Source organism: Cupressus sempervirens, chromosome 11, assembly GCF_028749045.1.
Source record: "Cupressus sempervirens isolate cs-2001-9-10 chromosome 11, ASM2874904v1, whole genome shotgun sequence".
In the NCBI taxonomy this organism is placed as follows: domain Eukaryota; kingdom Viridiplantae; phylum Streptophyta; class Pinopsida; order Cupressales; family Cupressaceae; genus Cupressus; species Cupressus sempervirens.
In genome coordinates, this window is record NC_143128.1 from 493,756,885 (window position 1) to 493,779,907 (window position 23,023).

The 23,023-nt window shown below is 36.7% G+C and overlaps 2 protein-coding genes across 16 annotated transcripts in view; both read right to left on the reverse strand.

Moving 5' to 3' along the window:
• LOC149530521 (uncharacterized) overlaps positions 1 to 23,023 on the reverse strand; it is a 212,037-nt gene that overhangs the window by 188,123 nt on the left and 891 nt on the right. For all 15 annotated transcript variants that reach the window (XM_089810558.1, XM_089810550.1, XM_089810561.1 and 12 more), the window contains exon 2: positions 8,502 to 8,702. In XM_089810558.1, the coding sequence (XP_089666684.1) occupies positions 8,502 to 8,697 (196 nt within the window). In that variant the 5' untranslated portion in view covers positions 8,698 to 8,702. The remainder of the gene's footprint in view (positions 1 to 8,501; positions 8,703 to 23,023) is intronic.
• LOC149530523 (uncharacterized) lies at positions 807 to 3,186 on the reverse strand. Its single transcript, XM_089810025.1, has 4 exons — positions 2,298 to 3,186; positions 1,985 to 2,179; positions 1,643 to 1,830; positions 807 to 1,536 (listed from the first exon to the last, which is right to left on the reverse strand). Exons 2-4 carry the CDS (start codon positions 2,110 to 2,112, stop codon positions 917 to 919), a joined length of 936 nt encoding a protein of 311 aa, XP_089666151.1. The 5' UTR covers positions 2,113 to 2,179; positions 2,298 to 3,186; the 3' UTR covers positions 807 to 916.

The window sequence follows — 23,023 nt, forward strand, 5'->3', positions numbered from 1 at the left end:
AGATATTCACCAAGTACTTTGAGTAATGGCCTTCCAGAACATCAAGTCGCGTGATATTCACCAAGTACTCTGTGAGTAATGGCCTTCTGGAACATCAAGTCACCTAATATTCACCAAGTACTCTATGTAATGGCCTTCCAAAATATCAATTTGCATAACATTCATCGTGTACTCAAAAAATGTTTATAAGGTATGTGCACGCGCATTCTCATGATGCTTACCATATAAACATCCAACACACAAAGTGTAATCTATCATGATCTACATAGATATTGTGAGATATTCATCATAATAAAAAAAATAAGTTATTGTAAGATCGTCACCTTTCAATAACTTGTGCAAATACAAGTGGCATCATTTGGAAGTCGCCACTTCCTCATGATGCACACAGGAGGTAGGCCCATTAAAAGCACATAGTGACAAGGTATATTCATGAATCACAGTCCTCTTGACTACTAAAATTTATTGATCACTGAAAAATCCATCTCAATATAGTTTTCTCCCTCTGAATCAATATGATTGAGATCATTGATGTAAAAATCGCCTGAGGAGATTAATCGCCTAGGCCTGAAAAAGTTTAATCAGGAAAAATTGGCAAAAAATCGGGAACTCAAAAACCACTAAATTTTAATTAAAAAATGCGATTTTTTTACAGAATTCAATGTTTTTTTGCATCTAATGACTTAATTACTAACAATACATAAGAAACAATCATGTTTAGATATATATCAATGCAAAAAGAGTTATTAATCGGTAAATTACTAACAAGTAAGTAGTGACAAGTTGTAAATTACTAACAACTAACAAGTTCACAACACATGAGAAGTTGTATTCTCATAAATAAAGTGTCAAATGTAAAGAGTTCAAATAAGCACATCAACAAGACTACAAATAAGTACAAATGTCAAATACAGGACTACATCTTCCTCTTCCCAGTCGCTTTACTAGCGAGTGCGGGAGAGGGTAAAGCTCTAGAACTAGAACCCCGCAGGGTCTGTGCCTGTGTCTGTGTCTGTGTTTGTGCCAATGCAGGAGATGGTGTAGCTATAGAACTAGATGTCGGTAGCTCCACATTCGCTACGTGCAAGATGTCAAGGTCCTCTGCAGTAAGTTCAATGTCATCATCCTCATCATCGCCCTCCTCGATGTCATCCAAATCGATGTCATATCCAGTTCCACCCCCTTCCTCCGCAGCCTCCTCCGCGGCCTCTCTCTCCAAATTGGAGATTTCCTCCTGTGTAAATAAGGGAGCCTGCTCCTGTGCAGTCCAATCATAATAAGGATCTATCTCATCCAAATCGATTGGCCCAGGAGGATCTTGTTGTGCCCTTTTCATGCGCAATTTAAGATTATATTGCACATAGACCATGTCATTCATCCTCTTTTGGGACAACCTATTTCTCTTTTTTGTGTGGATGGCCTCAAACAAACTCCAGTTGGGCTCACAATGTGATGCGCTGGAAGGCTGTGATAGGATTCTGAGAGCAAATTTTGCAAGATTTGGAGTGCTTGCACCCCAAGTGGTCCACCAAGCCACTGCATCACAAAAATTGTACAAGTTAGAAAATACTAATAGACAACAAAAAGTGAAACATAAATGTTAATTTAGCATTTGAGATTCAGAAGTTTGCAAATGTATTACCTGGGGTTTGTGTAAGCCTTGCTCTCTTGTAGAGAGGAGTGGAGAACACCTTGCCCCCTGCTGAAGTGAAGATCTCCTGCTCAGCGATGATTTTATCTCTTGTTTCCTCGCTGGTTACCATCTTTTGGACGCACTCACTTAGGCCTTTGATGACCTCTCCATCAGGATCTGCATATGTACCATCAGCCCTAAAACCAAAAACCAAAAACAAATAAGTCTTGCAATTTTAGTACACATCCAACACCCTATGAAAGCAAAATGAACTCAAGTCTTCGTTAACTTAAATTTGAGTAAGAATGAGCTTACAGTATACATAAAACGTGGGTTGAGGAAATATCCTACTGCATGAATGGGTTGGTGGAGCTGATTATTCCACCTTCTATCAATGATCTGCCAAATGGGTTCATATTTGATGCTTTCCTCCTTGTAGTAATTTTTGACAGATTCTTTGGCCTTGTCCATGGCCTCATATAGTTCACCCATTAGCGTTTGGTCTCCATCAACCAAACGCAAAACTCTAACTAAAGGCTCAGACACCTACAATATAAATTTCAAATTAGTTGACAAGTTACAAAATTATTATTTACTTGAGTTACAAACTTAGTATGTTATAAAGTTGTAAAGTGTAAACTAAAACTTAAAGTTTTGTAGTTACCTTTACTATTTCATCGGCCTTATCTGCAAAATATTTATCAAACACAATTCGCACAACATTCTCTCCTTCACTCTTCTTTGAAAATGTGGAATCAAGCCATTTTTTGGAAACAAACATTTGCTTCAAAGAAACCAAATTATCGAGAATGCTTTACAATGTCAAGAAAATTGTTGCAAACCTTGTGACAGCAGGCCTGACAATTTCTTTGCCATAAGTGTGCTCTCTCATCAGGCTAAGGACCCATGGGTGATTGTATATGTATTTTGTCACCCGCCTTGCATCCTCCACAATTGGAGTAACCCACTCAAGTTTGCCCATGTCCTCCAAAAGAAGGTCAAGGACATGTGCTACACAAGGGGTCCAAGAGAGAGTGGGGTGCCTCTTCTGTAGGAGTTTTCCTGCCAATTGTAAAAGCAAATACTAATTAGTTTCCAACTTTTCAAAAATATCAAACTATTAAAAATTCTTGTGAAATTCACAATGCACATGCAACATAAAATTACGGTTTACCTGCTGATACATATGCAGTAGCATTGTCTGTGATGATTTGCACCACATTTTCAATGCCAATCTCTAAGACCATGTTCTCCAACATCAATGCCAATGTCTGAGCATTTTTTACCTTGCTGGAGGCATCGATTGATTTCAGGAACACCACATTATCATTACAGCAGGCCAAAAAATTAATTATGGTCCTGCTCTTCCCATCCGTCCACCCGTCAGAAAGAATGGTGCAACCAAATTTTGTACATTCTTATTTCTGTTCCTCAACAAATGCTTTGGCCCTCTCAACAGCAGTTCCAATAAGACTACAAAAACAAAATTTAGTTATGTCTTAGATTCTTAGTAATTTTAAATTGATTTAGACTTTAGTAATCAACATTCTAATTTCTAGATAAATTAATTAAAATTTAGAACTAAGTAAAAAGTTAAAAATTAAAAAGAAATCGAGTGTAATAAAATTATTCGCTTACCTGCCACCCAACACAAAACGAGAAGGGGACTTGTACCCCTTTCCTGCAACTGTCAACCCTGTGGCCAAAGCCTCCCAATAGGGACTGTCAACAACACTAATAGGAAGGTTGTTGAAAACCTAGAAATCTGCTAGTGCATTGTCCACCTAGTCATGGACCTCCTTATTCCATCTAGTGGCCTCTAATGAAGGTTGTGCACTAGGTGTGTGCCTCGGCACAAAATAGCTCCCTATCCCAGAAGCACCTGCTGATCCTGATGGTGCGGAAGTGCTAGGAGGTGTAGGAGTGGGAGTGGGAGCGGAACTCGTGAAAGAAAAACCACCCTATTTGCAGACACGCGGCCCACGATAAGAGTTGGCCATGCTCTCAATGGTTGCCTCCTCCTGAACATCAATGAAACTGCCCTGGGTCTCTGCTATGGCTGCCCTGACATGCAATTTATTCTGCTCTCTTTGCAATTTTTTTTGCTCTCCAACTACGAGCAAGGCATTTGCAAACCTTTTTATTTCTTCTGTTGTACTCTCACAAGGATTTGTATCATGTTTTGAGATCCTTGCGATGTGATATTTGAACCGGTAAATGCCCTCGGATATTACTTTTTCACATCGAATGCAAATCACTTTGGTTGGTTCATCGGGTGCTTCATAGGCATATTTCCATGCCTAATCTCTCGCATTCTTTGGCCGAGTGCCAATGTAGCCTAAAGGGCATGGAGTCAATGGCCATTTGTCTGCCATTTAAGACTACTGCGGGCTGCCTTACGCATACAAATTTATAAAAAAAACTATAAATAAATTATAACAAGATCAAAGTTAACAGTTAAACAAAGAATTCAAGCAATATTCCAATAACAGTGCCAATAAATTGAAATCTAAATAACATTCAAACAAACTAGCTGCTAGGGTTTCAAATTTTTCAAAAAAGTACAAACTTCTAACATAAATTCCATCTAGAATGGAAAAAAATGCAAATGAATGCATTTAATCTTGCTTACATTCATCAAATGCATTCCTAACTAATTAGGAATGTATTTTTATCCATTTCAATCTCTTGCAAAAATAAAAAACAAAGATTCAAATCACTTACCTAGTAACGAAGAAATCGAATCAAAAGGCCTCCAAATGCACTCGATTCCACCTCTTGCTTGCCAAGAACTCCTCTATCCTCTCCTCTCCAAAACGCCCTAAGCAATTTAAAAACCAAATGAAAAAAATATGTTTTTTTGTCACTTTATGTGACTACCAGGCGCGAGTGATTTTTAGGCGATTAATCGCCTATTAATCTGCGATTTTTTTGAAAAAATTTGCAAAAAAAAGTTCACGGTTTTTGGGGCGACTAAATCGCCGGCCCCAAAAAATCGCGATTTTTTCTAGTATCACCGATTAATCGGCGATACTCACATCTATGATTGAGATCACCGAAGGTTGACTAAATCATATCCTCTATCTGCTCCCTCTCTTTCAAGATTTCCTCTAATGAAATGTCTAGCTCCCTCTGAATCTAAATCTCCCTATTTTTCCCTCCAAATAAATCATTATTGCCAAAGATTCCCTTTTCCGTTGCATATTTGTTGGTTGTGATGATATAACCACTAACTTTATCATACTGATTATAAATCTATAACCATTGATTAATTATTATACTAAACTGAGCTACTTTGAATTAGTATTGGTTCCCAACCAATGAACTCTATGTCATATGCCAAGCACAATATCTGTATTATACCTAATTCATTTTAATTCTTTGCTTGGTACATGTTGGACCGCTCTTGCCCTCCTGGCATGTGAATGACTACGAGTGGGCATATTACTGACGTGATATGTACCAACCTATTTCTACACTCCTTATATCTTTTTGTGTATAGTAGTAATTCCTCATGTTAACCTTTATTTGCACTCCCATCTAATCTATTTGTTGATGTCATCCATGAATGGGTTTGGTCGTTGTTTAAGTGGCTATGTTAAAATTTACTTTCAAAATTTCTACTGTAATGTAAGACAAAATTTATTGGAGTTGGCTTGTCAATATAGTCACACATAACACCATAACTATTCAATGTATCCTTTATGTTGATTATATCTCTCGCCAATAATGTCTACATGGGATGGTCGTGGATCGATGAATTTGATCATTCCTTGTCTTATCTTTCCTGATGGTATCCATATGGGTACATTTTGAAGGTTAGGAATGTGGCAAATCCCATCATACGAAGCCTCATTTGCAAACAATATCATCCCATTGTTGTCGCCAATGTCAACCTTGTTGTGGATGTCTCACATTGTTGGGTGTTCTTTGTACTTAGATCCACGTTAAATTTGCCACAATGAATCACCAATGGTGGTCACAAGGTTCAATGACAGTGAAACAAGACAACTTGTTGGATCGCAGGATTCAGTGTAAGACAATTATTGAGCATCTATAATTTGTAAAGAAACAATATTGTGCTCGAGACTTTGTTGTTGGTAGAAAAGTGTGGATGATATTGGCAAAGGTTCTTTTGTAATTAAGACTCTCAAACACTCAAAATGAAGACTCTCAAACACCTCAAGCTTCCAAGCAATTTTGTTTTGGAGAAGAAGAGCCTTCTTGCATTTACAAGGAATGAGAGCTTGAATTTTTTTGTAATTAAGAACAAAAATCTAGGGCTGTCAATGAACAAATGGAAGGAAAAAAAAAGAATATATCAAATATGCAACAACGTCAAGAAATACAAACAAAACCAAAGATTTGCACTTACTTGGAGAGCAAAGTGAATTTGGAATGAAACACCTCTCCCCAAATCAGGACTTCCAAATGCATTTACAGATTGCATACAAGACATTCAAATATTCTTCATTTCCATCCCTAAATTGCACTTTTTAAATCTTGTTGCACATTTAAATGATATACAAGTGAAACGCCAAGTGTAAATTGCACTTTTTGGTTTGCATTACATATTTCTCATTCACTTCATGCAAATGACAGTTTTGGACATGACTTGCATGTTGCTTTTTACAAGCTGAAATGCAAGTGAGAAAATTGTGGTTTTAGGCGTCTATTGCACATTGCATTTGGTAGTCATGTGCAACCAAGAAGAAAATCGTGGTTTTGGGTGTCTTTTGCATATTGCATTTTGATGAAAACCTGAGCAGCCATGAAGCAAGTTGCACTTTTGGTCTTGAGATGCATATTGCATTTTGGAGTTTCTTTTTTATAGTTTAAAAGTGCATATGCAATCTCACTTTAAAAGTGTGATTACATGTGCTTTCTTTTAATGTAATATAATGCCAAGCCAAGTGGTTTTAAAAGACGCAAGTTGTTTTGCATGGAAACAAGCCAAATCGTGGTTTTGGACTTCATTTCCATATTACATATGTATGAAAAAGTGATGTAATATGCAATGTGCTTCAAGAAGTGTGATTTGGCACTTGAAATGAGAGCATTTGAAATCAAATTGTGATTTTCAACTCCATTTTCATATTACAAATGAAGCAAATCGCACTTTTCATATGCATTTGCATATTCAATTGCAAGCATACGTTATTGACTTGTTTTAACTTAAACTTTTCACTTTGTTTCTATTTTGCACATGTCTAATTGTTTCACTTAAATGAAATCGCACTTTTTTATGTCTATTACACATTGCCTATAAAAGTTCATGTATAATGAGTAAATGGGTTCAAAAAGTGCATTTTTCACTTAGTGATTTAAGTTATAACTTCCAGTGCATGTGTAATGTGTAAATAGGTTCAAAAAGTGCACCTTATAACTTCAGTGATTTAAGTTATGACTTAAAAGATCAAACAGTGCAACTTTATAAAGTATTTACACATTTAAAAGTGACTTTTAAGTTAAAAACATCCAAAAGTGCAACATAACAACAAAATAAAAGATTTAGAGTTTTAAATATGCAATCAGAGTTCTAAAGTTTGATTACACATCCACTTAAACCTTAATATCTTTTGATTGGCAATCCCGATTAAGTACTACGATAGTTCAAAACGAGCAGCAAGAGATTGAAGGCAACAAAAGGACCAAAACAAACACATTAAAACGCAAAAAGAGACATTGAAGGCTTCAAAAATCAAACAGATGCCATTAGATTCAATAAGTCTAAAGATTTTTAACATGAATTAGGAAAGATTAATTGATCAAATTTCACAAATCATATAGTAAATCAACTTAGAGTTAGAGAAATTGGAAACTTTTAATGTCAAAGTTTCATAGTGTTGCCCACATTTTGTGATTACAAAATGAAGGACAACACTTACAATTCATAGTTCTGACATGGTGCTTTCTCTCTCTTGAATCTTTTTCGTTGATTAAGTGCTTTAAGTAACATTTGCAATTCAACATTTTGTGTGCACTTCTATAGATGCCATATTTGTACTGAATTGGATGTGTCGTCCCTCGGTAACTCCTAGTCCTATATAGCTAATGAATGATGTTTTTTGTTGATAGTATTGTTATTTAAATAGCGAAGTTATTTATTTGCTTGTTGGAGATTATTATATTATTCCTATAAAGACACTTAACAAAACTAAATTGATAATAGAAAATAATTTCTTCTATGCAATGTAAAATGTGGTAAATATTTTCCTATTGTTTCAATTTGGGTGCTAAATAGTTAAGGCTTTTCACTGCTCAATTGATTATCTGATAGTTCAAAATACAAATTATTGGTGTTTGTCTTGGACATGTATTTTTCACAATAGTCAAGTTTTAGATGAATTGAAATATAATACTACTATGGAATATAGTATTTATATACATTGACAAAATACTGCTATGTTGTACCCAAAGCATGTTAAGTTTACAACAGTTAAAATATGTTATAATGGCATTGCCTCAATTTCATATGGCATGTGCATGTATGCACATTAGTGTCTATCTATGTGTATTATAGCAATCTGTTTTAAGTGAAAAAATTAACATATACAAAATATATGGAATCAACTACACGAACTATTTTGTAATTCCAAGGAGATGAGAACATAGAAAAGCAATCAACAAGACATTCCATGGTAAACTTTACCAAAAAGTGTTGTATTTCAAAACCCTGCATATCTATGGCTATTAAAAATAGGACACAAACAAACATGTAAAGGGAGGATGCATCAGAAGTTAACCAAGTCATCTCTAAAATCCATCTCAACTTTTGACAATAATTTTTAAATTTTTCCTTAATGGTTTATACAACAAAATCCATCTTAAACTAAAGTTAAGTATCATGAACCTTTAATCTACTTACCAATTTCTTTAGTTGGTGCAGTAATATAGACAAGAATCATCTTATCAACATCTGCTGAAGATATTGGAGCCCAAAAACTTAATGAGGGAAAATTCTTTGGGGCACCAATTAAAGGATGGAGGAGATTTAAGAAGAACAGCAGTAATGCTGCACCCACAATTGTTGTCTCCGTGCGCATATGGAAGAAATTCCGCATAATGACTAATACAGGAAAAAGACATTCACAATGAATCTCATAGGAAATCAAATACCATGCAATACAAGTAAATTTATACAGAAATCAAATTTATTCTTTCAAGGAGCCCTGCAATGATTTTTGAGCCTGCGTACATAGAAAATATTCATCTCATGATCACCCAAAATACTATATAATTTCATCAAAATAATTCTAGTTTTTACAAACTTGATATAGAGTAGAAAATTCAAAATACTATATTCTTCAATATAATCATACCCACTCAGGCAAGTTTAAAGGTTCAAAGTTTAAATAGCTGAAAGGATAGTGCATTAATGATCTTACCTACTTCATTAGATCAGAAAAAACACTATTTAATTTGGAAAGGGAAGTAATATCTTCGTAGGTTAGATTTTATCCAAGCACTAAAACTTTAGGTCATAGTTGTTATCAAGATGAATCTATTTCATTCTCAACCAATTCTCCTGGCCATTCATGATTATTTGTATTAAACCTTGCCAGAAACAACATAAGCAATTGCTTTCGTCGTTGCATGTGTTAGAGGAAATGCTAATAAACCAGGGAACAGGAAGCAATACTAAGAAACTATTAATCATGCATAAGAAAGAAATGATAGCACTCACATTCTACACAAGAATTTAATCTAGGATGCCATTCTGGAAGAAAACCAGCAAAAGAACACTCAATTACTAAACCAGCACAATAGTTTACCATATAATAAGGTATTTTGTAATATTAGGCTTTTTGTAAATAACACTACTGCATGTGTGACTATTTATATGCAAATTAGTATTGTATACTACTTAGCAATATTACAACAAAATGGATATGAAACCATGGGCTGAAAAAGCACCCAAACCTTAAGGACTCCTGCCCCTAAGGCACTTATAGGGGGCTACTGAACCCACATACCCTCTGACTAGGAAACAGCACATGCTACCAGATTCCCCAATCATGATAGTTTTTACTGCAAAGGAATATAAAACACATGAAGTATACAACATAAATCCAATAGTGTCTTGCACAAAAGAAGTGGAAGAAAAATAAAACCACAAGCAACCACTTTGACCATGGGGACTATTTCTAATGCAGTAAAGCTACACTATGAGTAGTACCAACAGTGTCCTACTGTTAAATCATTAGCAAAATACTTATTGCAATGAGATATGGAACTATAGAATGCGATACACCAATATAGAATTGTGGTTTAGAGTTTTTTATATTATTCATAGTATTAATATAACATAAATAAAGGATCATAGCCTTCCAAGAGCTCAATGAATAAAAAATCATAGTGAATGGATCTGTAAATAAGTCACAAAAGCCCACGGTAAAACATAGAAGGTCAACGCATATGAATTTACTTTAAATGATCACTCTTGCCTCAATATAGGAAAGCAATAATGTCTCTTAGGAAAACAATGGTTGACAGACTCAAATCTGCAGCAAGAGCTTCTTTGTTAACAATACCAAAAGTGTTATGTGAGGTTGTACCTGTTGAGAAAAACTTCGTGAGGATTAGGCATTAGTTTATGCATCACCTCTAACCAATCTAAGAAATCTTTTGATGGGTCCCACTTTACCAAATTTGCCAAGCATTGTTCCTTTTCTTCCTCCATGTCCTTATCAAATGTTGGATGCCATAGAAACCCAAGAAAGTTCTACATTTAGAAGTGTTTGTCTTTTTCTCCAATTGTTGCAAAAATTGTGAAATTTAAGCAAATTAAAATATTTCTCACTTATACATTGTCTTGTTTGAAATAAAATCCTCCAAAGATCTCCTAGGTCCTTTTCTTTTTCCACTTCCTCCGTCTCATTGTACCCATAAACATAAGCTTTTGACTCTTGGAATCCTACTTGTAGCGCTAGGCATTTGGAATCTATACATATGCTAAAGAGCCAAAAACTTTTAGATGGTTGATCCTGGGTTTGCAACCGTTTCAGGTTTCCTCAGGGGTCTTCCCTTTTATGGCATGTGCAGAAGACCGATTAAGGAGATAAACCGCAGTAAACAATGCTTCTGCCCAATATTTCCTAGGAATATTTATGTGTTCTATCATTGACTTGGCCATTTAGGTAATGGTGTGGTTGCAATGTTCTACAACGTTGTTTTGTTGAGGGGTGTATGGTGTGGTTAACTGACGTTTTATACCATGTGTATCATAGAAAGTGGAGAAAGTAGTAGAACAAAACTGCCCCCACTCCCCCACCTTATCAAACCTAAGAGATATAATAGAACAAGTAGACTTCTTTTCCATTAAGTTCTTAAATTTCTAAAATGTAATAAACACATCTAGTTTTTGTCCAAGAAAGTGCACCTACATTTTACGACTAAAATTATCAACAAAAAGTAACAAATACCTACACCCAATAATAGGAGTATTCATTGGACCATATACATCAAACTGGACCAACTGTAGTACCTTAGAGGTTCGCCATGAGTCACCATCCTTGAAAAGTGTCTGGTATTGCTTCCCAACATGACAAACTCCACAAACTTGTTGATTCCGAGTTTGAATTTCAGGTAGGTCGTGTACTAAATCTTCCTGAACAAGATGAGCAAGACAATAAATGTTCAAGTGACCATATCATTGATGTCACAAATTGTTGATAGAAGATGATTTAGCTGCGAAAGTATGCTCAAGAGAATCACTAGTATTTGCAAGTTTGTATAGACCATGATCTGCAATGCCAACAACTATAGTAGTGTGTCACACAATTAAAAATTGAACTTGTGTGCACCAAATACCACATCAAGCTGAGGAGAATGTCACATAATCTGAATCACTAAGAGTAGGTTTAGTTTCATGCCAAGAATCTAGTATACATCGAGGAAAATGAGATTCCTTTAACCAAACTGTATTTGAACGTTGCCCTTTCTGACAACAGAGTACACTTCGCCTCCAAATATGACTAAATCGGTATAGGGAGAAAATTCTATAAACCAATCATGCTTGTGAGTGAAATGCCAAGAAGCACCAAAATCTATATACCAGGCAAAAGATTTCACATGATCTGTAGGTTTTTTAGCCACAAAGGCATAAAAAGAAGTCTTTTTGCTCTGTGATTAGCAACATTGGCTTTAGATTGAGACCCTACCAGCATGGAGGAAGGGATAATAATAATAACAATAATAAGAATAATAGTCAAAGCCACATCTAGTATGATACAAAAGGACAACCAATGATCCCATGTCATGTAATGACCCTCCTCAAATCTGCTCTCAAAAAATGCTGATGAAAGCTCAAGGAATTTTATCAAACAATTCACATGCAAGGAACGTATGACTGATATAGTATTTCAGCTGGCTTTAAATGACTCTTTTTCAATTTGCATCAATGAGAATCTTGTGCTAGAAGACTCCAAATGGACTACACAATGGCCTAACATGAGTGTGTTACTAATTTTGACAATATTCAGTGCATATATATGATCTAAGCATGAGAAATGAACACCTACAGCCAACTGGCATTTTTACAAACAGTTAGTGTACAAACTAACTAGCTGATAAATAATATTATTGAATTGCTTAAATAACACCAGCAACTATTATCTTCTTAATTTGCAATGAAATTTCTAATACAATGCTCATGGAATATGGCCAAGACTTTTGGCATTTACATGGATTACAAAATGATAATGCTAGTATAATGCACACTTACAGCTGAAACTTATAACACCCTAAAAAGCAATACTAACAAAGGAACCTGGTTGTAGATGGCTATAATAATTTCCTTCAATGCTGCCCCTTCTACTTTGCTTTTCCGATTTGCTTTTTCAATTGCTTTTTCGGATCCGCTTTTTGAACTGCTTTTACGGATTGCTTTTTCAGCCTGCTTTTTCGGTTCTGCTTTTTCGAGCTGCTTTTTCGTATCTACTTTTCCGGACTGCTACCATGTTGAATCTCAAGACCATATCTTTCAATGGCATCAAGATTTCCAGCTTGAAGGGATTTCGTCCTTCAAACTATTGAGACATAATCTCCAGAAAATTTTTCAATTTCTTTAATATTTTCCAAGCATGGTTAAAAAAAGCTCTTCCATTTCTTTTATAGTGTTCTCACAAGGGCTCCATCCTTCATTTTCTCAATGTGGGATAAAACATAACTCCCTTTATGCAACTTATGTCTCCAATGTGTTATAAAATAAAGGGGACTCTTTTAATTTAAATATTTCCCACAAACTATAGTTTATGCATTAATAAAGTTAAATATTTAAATTTAACTTTATAAAATAGCTTTATCAGTGCATAACAAATCTTATCAATGATAAACAAGTCTTCTTGTCGATTTTAAACAATTACCATCGACATACCATTGCCACTAGATGTCCGCCCATGTCCAAGATGACTTACTATAAATAGTAAGTATGCCCAAAGTTGCCTCAAAACCCCTCAGAAAGACCTGCAACTGAAACTATCTAGGCCAAATGGCCTCTAAGTCTCTTTAATGTCCTGGTTAGCCTACGGGACCGTGGGGAAATAGGCTAACGACAACATCATGCTATGAATGCTAAAAAGGGGACATTACAGTCCGCCCTTCCCAAATTTGCTTGTCCCCAAGCAATGGTCGAACAACAACCCAATCAATCCACTTGGATCCCAAATGTAGTGATGAACTATACTGCTGTCAGTCAACATAGGCTCCTGGAACAACCTCTGAAAATTAACTAAGAGGAATCCATAATCAAATTGGCGAATACAACTCACCCAAACTCCAAAGTCAAGAACCCATGAGAAACAAGCTCTCGAAATATCAGAACCCAAGTAGAGTAGATAACCCAAACTGCCAACATAGTAAATACCATCAACACATCCCACTAGCCTATGTGGAATGTACAATACAATTCTACAACAACGATGAATACTCCCGCATGAAACTGCACCAAATACAGAGAATCCACACACTGCACACCTACTACAATTATCACAACTCTACAGATCACCGGTCATTGTCTCATAACCATAACACCCATGCACTGTTGATGGTGAATAGTCATTACACGGTAGATAGCAAAAACGAGAGCCCAAACCAAACTTGTCTGCCATCAACTCCTCAACACACGGATCAAAAGCAAACCGATGAACATATCCTACAGTACAATGCCGGTAAAAAGAACCAATCCCAGTCAAAGACTCATCCTGCAGACGTGATACAACCAACTGTGATGATCATCAGCTAAGTCAGAGGATGATATAGCAGAATCAACAACAACATCACTAGTCTCTGTGCCCTCCAAGTCAAACATATCACAATGCTCAGCTGTAGCGCCCCACTCAGTTGAACCTGCCTCCAGTGGAAACGGACCGAATATGCCAATACTAGTGTCGTGGACAGATATATCCTCATCTCCACTACCTCTATCAACCTCGACCATGGACATCCGCGGATCACCAGACACCACGGTCCATGATTGTACAGAATCTGGTAAAGACCGAAGTCGTTCTAACTCTATGGTCACCTTAGCTAAATGAAACTATGACTCCTTGAAAGCCAACTGTGTACTCTCAAGAAACTCAGAAGTTACCTCGAGCTATTGAGTAAGCTCACTCACCTCATCTTCCTTGGCCAATAATGCATCATATGTTGTACTGCCCCACTCCATAAGATAATCTCTGTCGGCTACCAACTGCATATAATTCTGTCTCAGAATCCGAATAGCCTCCCATAAAGAGTGGATCTCTGTCAAGGAAAGATAACTGCCTCCCTGCTCATCACTAGTAGGAGAACCCCATCCATAAACTGCTAACAACTGACAAGCAGCATCAAAATGCTGGCAAGTGATGACAATGTCTCGCTCACTAACTCTCAAATTATTAGAGACATGATGGCACTGGCTAGACTGTCTCCTACAAACCTCCTCTGACGCACTGTCTAAAGGAGTATCCTCAAAGTTACTGGTCTCTAGAGTATTACCATCCATATCCTGTGAATCAACTCCAAAGCTCATATCAACATACGGAGTATCAAAGTCTGTAGCACTGCTGTCCAACTCCTCTGTACCAAAAGAAACTACCAAGGAAACTAAGTCTTCAAAACTGCCCACTACATCCTCCTGGATGTCATCAATGCCAATATGATCTTGGGACTCATCTGTACACACTGCCAAATATGAAAGATCATCAACACATTCCAGCAAGAATGGTCCACTGGATATATGAACAAAGCCCAACACCGGTGTATAAAAACTAATACCACCATCGGACAAGCTGTTGGCACAAGAAAAGACAACACCATGCAATCTGCTAATCAAATCCATGATAGCACCCAAACAATCACTGCTACCAAAAAGTGTTAAAGATCTCCAGTGAACTAAATCCCAAATGCCAATGAAACAATCTCGAGTCCATATCCATAAACTAGAATCAGCTAGTAACTCAAGCAAACTCCTCAGCTGAGTAATATGACCAATACCAACTAATTCCACATACCTGTCTAACATTGTCCCTGTATCCTGGATGTGAATGCAAGATGAACTCACAACATTATCAACGACCACATATGATTTACGTGCCGCAGAAAGCTGAGTATCAGGAGTGCAAGATGAAACTAAACTCAACTCCATGCCATGCTTATCCCTATGTCTCTCCCAATCCTGTAATGCCAATGGAGTATTCACCAAAGAAGCTCGAGTGTCCTCAAGCTCGCGAGAAAGCTTGTCAACTTCCTCCTCCTTTCTCCTCAAGGCATTTGAATAGTCTCCAACAAGGCTAAGAAGATGGTCACGATTTGATAGAAGATGTAAATAACTCAACTTCATCGTTCCCATTCCTTCCCTAATCGCCTGTAAGTCAACACAAGAAGACTTTGCCTAAACTCCCTTATGTCTACCCTGTAACTAGATCATCTGAATGTGATCCTCTATCATATCCTGCATCCTGTCATGATGAGATAATTAAGTCACAATACTCTCTTTGCTCACCTTCAGCTAGCTAGATAAATCATGCGGAGTTCTACCAGCCTCAACCCCACGTGACGAAGCATCTAACTGTGCCTGGTACTCTTTCTCAACAAAGTCATGAATGCTCACTTTCTGATCAACTATACTATCCTCAAACATGACAGTATCCTCAACTGCAGTAACTTCATCCAGCCCAACTATACTGGAATCACTATCTGTGTCAATCACGCAATTTGGTGTATCTGTGATATCACCTTCTAATGCAACTGGCTCAACCTGCACAACATCTTTAACCCCTTCTGCCTATGAAGATGATGCAGATAAACCATTACCTGAAGATGTGCTAATGTCTCCCTGTATCGAATCCGCATGTTTGTTAAACTCCTCATACAAGTTTCTGCCTGTCATAGGGAAGGTACGATCCTTAGGCCTATCAATCAGGCTCTTTAACCACGTACATGCCATAGTTGACAAATTCCTCTCTTTTGTCCAAACATACCATAAGTCTTCTGCCAAAAGTTTAAAAATTTCATCCTCCCCCTCAAACAAGATTGTGAACATGATGGAGTGCATTGATGCCAATACTCTGCTGGGATGAAACTCGTCCATAATATTCCAAAATGTATTAAACATCCTGCGAATGTCACTAATATAACCAATTGCCAGCATAATATTTTCAAATCTACACCTTGCAAATACTTCAAGTAATCTTGCCCTCTTTGTGAAATAAGGGTCCCGAATGTTGTCCAACTTTTCAAAGCTTTTTACCATGGCATGAAGTGCCTCTTTCATAATCTGATCGTCATAAGAATCAAGGCCAGCTACTATCCTCATGATTTCACTAATGCAAGAGAGAGTTGTAAGTCTTATTACCTCATCATGATGTCTCAATAATCGGGGCTTAACCAACGAACCAAATGCTAGAGATAAAGTTGTTTGCATAGCATCGGGTCTTGACTGATCAAACTTGCCTAAATAAGTTTCCAACTCCTCCAAAGTTCTTAGAAGGTCCTCTGTTCACTGAAATGGACAATCTAATTTCTTCTTTACATTGTGCATTATTTCTTCCAAATACTTGTCTCCTGTTAAAACATTACTGATAATTGAATTCAATCTAAAATAACCCAATCAGGCTGGCAGGAAACCGCTCTGATACCACTGTAATGACCCTCCTCAAATCTGCTCTCAAAAAATGCTGATGAAAGCTCAAGGAATTTCATCAAACAATTCACATGCAAAGAACGTATGACTGATATAGTATTTCAGCTAGCTTTAAATGACTCTTTTTCAATTTGCATCAATGAGAATCTTGTGCTAGAAGACTCCAAATGGACTACACAATGGCCTAACATGAGTGTGTTATTAATTTTGACAATATTCAATGCATATATATGATCTAAGCATGAGAAATGAACACCTACAGCCAACTGGCATTTTTACAAACAGTTGGTGTGCAAACTAACTAGCTGATAAATAATATTATTGAATTGCTTAAATAACACCAACAATTATTATCTTCTTAATTTGCAATAAAATTTCTAATACAATGCTCATGAAATATGGCCAAGACTTTTGGCATTTACATGGATTACAAAATGATAATGCTGGTATAATGCACACTTACAACTGAAACTTATAACACCCTAAAAAGCAATACTAACAAAGGAACCTAGTTGTAGATGGCTGTAATAATTTCCTTCAATGCTGCCCCTTCTGCTTTGCTTTTCCGATTTGCTTTTTCGACTGCTTTTTCGGATCCGCTTTTTGAACTGCTTTTACGAATTGCTTTTTCAACCTGCTTTTTCGGTCCTGCTTTTTCGTATCTGCTTTTTCGGACTGCTACCATGTTGAATCTCAAGACCATATCTTTCAATGGTGTCAAGATTTCCAGCTTGAAGGGATTTCGTCCTTCAAACTATTGAGACATAATCTCCAGAAAATTTTCCAATTTCTTTAATATTTTCCAAGCATGGTTAAAAGAAGCTCTTCCATTTCTTTTATAGTGTTCTCACAAGGGCTCAATCCTTCATTTTCTCAATGTGGGATAAAACATAACTCCCTTTATGCAACTTATGTCTCCAATGTGTTATAAAATAAAGGGGACTCTTTTAATTTAAATATTTCCCACAAACTATAGTCTATGCATTAATAAAGTTAAATATTTAAATTTAACTTTATAAAATAGCTTTATCAATGCATAACAAATATTATCAATGATAAACAAGTCTTCTTGTCGATTTTAAACAATTACCATCGACATACCGTTGCCACTAGATGTCCGCCCATGTCCAAGATGACTTACTATAAATAGTAAGTATGCCCAAAATTGCCTCAAAACCCCTCAGAAAGACCTACAACTAAAACTATCTAGGCCAAATGGCCTCTAAGTCCCTTTAATGTCCTGGTTAGCCTACGGGACCATGGGGAAATAGGCTAACGACAACATCATGCTATGAAATGCTAAAAAGGGGACATTACATGTCACACATGCAATCAATGAGGACATTTTCTCATGACTATCTGAGGGAGGAAACACCACAACTTTTGTGCAGATCGTGCAACTCAGGTGAGCAGGAGGACACCAGTTGTTCGAAGTTAAGTGTTAATTTGTTCAACATTGAGATGACGAGCATAGAGGCAAAGATGTTAGAAGTCACCTATGTGAAAGCAAAGAATGCCACATACTTGAACCCTTGTACAGGATGCCAAGGTTAACATCAAGAAAGAAATGATGGTTAAAAGGAGGAAAACAAATGGCAAGTACTTCACTACAAATGGAGGTTATCAAAACATTTTAAGGCGAAAGATGCAGATGGAAGTCCTAGTTAAACTCAAAGACCTCAAAACTAAACCACAATCATGCATGGCTCTCCTAAACACCATACTGATTCCAAATTGTACAATGCACCATGTAGACCGCTAGAGGATTCTATGGGCCCTTTGAGAGGCTCGATGTTGTTGGAAGTTTATTATATAAGACATCCTATGATGGTGGAAATGGGCATTCTAGGCACTATCCTGACAAATACCATTGTGAACAGAGCATCTCGTCAACATGCTACCTGAGGACACATGGAAGTTGGGAAAACCTACACTACGGCCACCAATTTTTCACTTGGTGGGTAAGGACCAACATGGCATCAAGTTGATTGAGATGTCAATGGCGCAGAGGGTAATGATTGGCATTTAGTTGTTCCTGTTGGACTTTGTGGTAATCCAACTTAAGAAGAAGGGCTAGGATGAGATCCTTGGGAGAGGGTGGTTGGTTGTGTTGGTTCCCAAAACCGCAAATTGGAATCCTATGAGTCTTGCCAACTCAATGCTAGGATATCCAACCGGTTATGGTTAACGTAATCGGATTGATCGATACGATCCAAATCCCCTGCGCTTCTGGCTCTGCAAGGCCAAGGCGGGTGTACTTGATCCTAGATAGATCACTTAAGTCCAAGATTGAGTGTAGCAGATAAACTTGAATACGGACACAATAAAAAGTCTCCCACAATGGCAAGAAATTTAGGAAACCTTCAACTTGTGCAATAATAGAGAAAAGTATTTGAAACTATATTGATTTTACAACTTTAACTTCAAAGTGTAAATGCTTCAAACTTGTAACTTTTGGAAAAATAATAAATACAATTACTTGAAATAAAATGGTTAGAATAAAGGTGTATGCAGATTATTACATATATGAATATACTAATTTTCAATGGAAAGATGTGAAACAATTGCCAGCATACAGATTACAAAATCACAAGCAATGAAAGACTAGTGCCAAAATTCAGGGGGGGTGATAGAGTCAATATTATAAGTTCTAACGTACAACTTTATGAAATCTTTTGTATTTTAACTATAAATAATTTAACCATCAAGATGTGATGAATCAATTATACTCATACAATTCCAAACTAGTCTATAATGTTTCTTAACTATTAGAGAGACAAAATAGATACAAATATGGAGATAATTTAATATCTCACTATATCTGTAATTATCAAGTTTGAAAAGAAACTACAATTGATTCAGTCCACTTATCCGATATTAAATTATTTAAAGAAAAAATGATCATAAAGCACAGAACTATACAATATTTCAATTCTAAAGCTTCGTGTAAACAAATAAAATAAACTTCTTACTGGTTATGCGAGAAACAAAACAACATTGAAGACACCCATTATATTTGCTCAATCTAATGCCTTTCAATCCAGAATCGCATATATAAGATATTTTGCTCAGAAATTTGGTATCCACAAGCTTTGCTTAATTTTTGTTTATATTAAAATAGTTTAAGCAGAAGGAACAAAGATAGAGTGCCCAGAGAGAAGGCAAGAAGAAAGAAACCAGCCCCCCACAGATATAAACACTTAACAAAACTGCGGGAGGAGACTGCAAGAGTAACCTACCTAGATAGATTACCAGTTGCCTGTTAGGCCTAAAAAGAGATTCTAAAACATTTGCTTTTACATTAAAAAAAGATATTTATAACCTTCATAAAAAAATTGTACAAGTGTGCTAACTTTATTTCCAGCTTCCTTGTGTTGGCCAGATTGCAGAGCCAACATTTATACTTGAACCCCCTGGTTAATAAGTATTCTGGTAGGCCTTGTTCTGGTATTGATGGCTGGATTTCCCTCTATTGTTATCTGAATCAAGATGACACTTCTCCATTAGTTTGCTAAGGTCATCTATCTCCTCTTGCGTGAGAAAACTCTAGTACTGGTTAATATAACTGGCAGCTTTCACATTATCCTTATGAATCAGCATGGATCCATCATATATCAGCTTGATGATCCTACTTTTAGGGATCTCCAAACAAATACAGACATGTGACATTATGTAAAAATGGATGAGTTTGAGATTAAACCCAATAGGGCATCTTCTAACATGTTGAAATAACTCTTTGTGGTGCAAGAGCACCTAGGCTTATTCCTCAAACTTGTTCAACTTTGGCTTGTAGTGACCTTGGCCAAGTCAGTTGTTTTGACCTTAGAAGGTCTTGCACAGGTGGATTAGACTTAGATCAATCCAACCTAGTTGATTGTTGCTTTAAATGTTGTTAGTGCTAAATTTGGCCTAAAGTGGAAAAAGTAGGTCTTAAAGCCTTTAAGGCTTGGGAAAGGGTAGAAATATGCCTAAATTAGTTCCTAGGATATTTCCACATCATTCTAGGTCGATTAGAGACCCTTAGCATGATTATAGCAAAAAGATGTAAAAGTTGTCACAATATTGCTTGACAACATTTAGAATTTTTGAAAATTGCATGACAACAAACAACAAGATTGGATTCTCTTCGAGGGGTAGTTGCCATAATGGCCTAAAATCAAGGTAGGGCATATTTAATCTTCTAGGATCCCATTTCCCGAGGTAGTGTTTGACGTAGTGGATTTTTGAAAGTGGAATAGAGCTGCAAAAACTGTTTTAAAGTGATAGTCATCTTGCATTGAGAGTAAAAGTGTTTTTATGGATTGATTTGTGTGAGTTAGTGTCAGATTTGTGTAGAGTAGATAGATTCAAGCATTTTTTGTTCAGTAAGTAAGATTTGAGTTCATTAGAGTAGGTTTAGAAATTGTTTTGTAAATAGATAGGTTGTTGGGGCAGTAGTTGACAGTTTTTGGTTTTATGGCTCCCTCGTAGTTCTCTACCGTACAAATCATTACGGCTTAGAGGAATATGTTAGGGAAGTCATTGGAGGTTATGATGTGAAAGGAGGAGCTCTGAATAAAAGATTAGCTATTTTTAACATCATGCCCTAGGCGAAATCAGCAAGCCCGGCTAGGTGCATGACAGTGCAAAATTGGTGTGTATGTGCAGGGGAAAGAGTGAGGGCATTGAACCAATTATGGTTTTGGAAGCCTAGAGGTCCTACAAACACCTAGGAGTGAGATTGGGACTTGGCCAATCCATTGAGTTAGATTTCCAAGTAGAAATCAGGAATCAGCACAATTTTAGCCCTATCAGCCCTACATTTTAGGAACCCACTATACGGATGACTTAGAGATTTAAGACCACCAAAACCACCAAAATCTTTAAGGTCTCTGAAAAGGGTATCGGAATATCTAGTTTGTTTTTGGGGTTATTTGGAGGTTTTGAGAAAGATTTGGGAAAAACCCACTGAGTAGGGCTAATTGACCAATTAGGCCTATTAGGCCAAAACCTTACCAAATGTAGAACTCGATAGGAAAACCCTAAATGCCCAGTTCAAATGGAGTTACTTGGAAGTCAAGTAAGTGGTTTAGTGATGGATACACCCCCTGCGGCACTGGTGAAGGTCATTTGATGAAGTTGCCATTGGAATCAATCAAGGAAGAGTGAAGACTTGAAACACCCTAATGATGGTTATCCCTCAAGGTGAAGCACAAAGGAACTCACTCATAGAGTGGAGTTAGGAAAGTCTTAGATTAGGATTGCCAAGACTTATAAGGCCCTAGAAAGGAGCTTAGGGTCTAGAGGAGACTAGGTCTAGCCTAGCCTAGTCAGCAATTGTGCAAGCACACCTTAGAGAGATCCTATCACTTTGTTCCTGTCTTTCCAAAGAAGCCATAGAATTTCCCCAATTAGCACAAACCAAAATCTGTTTGACAGAAATCAAATGACTCAACATAACCAGCAAGAATCTCACTCCATGACAACCCAGGTTTTTAATTCCCATCAATAGGAAAACCAAGAAAAATAGACCAAACTTTCTTGGCATAGATGCACTCAAAAAATAGATGTTCAAACTTCTCAGTTTTATAATTTATTACACATACCTCAAGTAACAGGTTAAACATTAGTGGAAGAAAGCACAGACCCAACTGCAAGTTTTTTAAAGTAAAAGAAGCCATCTAAAATGAACAATTTTTTTCTCACAGGGACCTTTCCAAAAATAATCAAAAAAGAAGTGCCAGTTTTATTTTTTATTTTTTTAAGTTTTTAACAGTTTTGTAGGCACTTCAATATGCCTAGAAATCAAAAGATAATGTTTCCTGTCAGCTTTTGGAATGCCCCTGATACTTGATGATCCAGCGAATTGTGTTGTTGAGCAACCTACTCATATGAGTTACTTGGAAGTTTTCAGACAACAAAAAGGTTTTGCCCATACATCATAGTTAACTGTTGAGTGTAGTTAACTGTTGAGTGTCCATTGCTGATTATATATAGATGAAAAGGTGTTTATTGGTGTAGTCTACCATATATCTTGTCATCCTTGTAAGGACCAGCATACATCAAGAGGTCAGGGTGATGATCTTTGCTCTACATTCATTGTGAACTGCCTAATTACTACCTACATATATGATACCGATACCGCATAAAGCATATCAAAATATGCGTTTAACTTCACCAAGCAGGACATCTACGCCATCAGATTTCTGTACTTAAGAAAAATGTGAGACAATCAGAAAATGCTTCATCTTACGAGGTGCTTGAAGTCATAAGTGGGTAAGTGAACT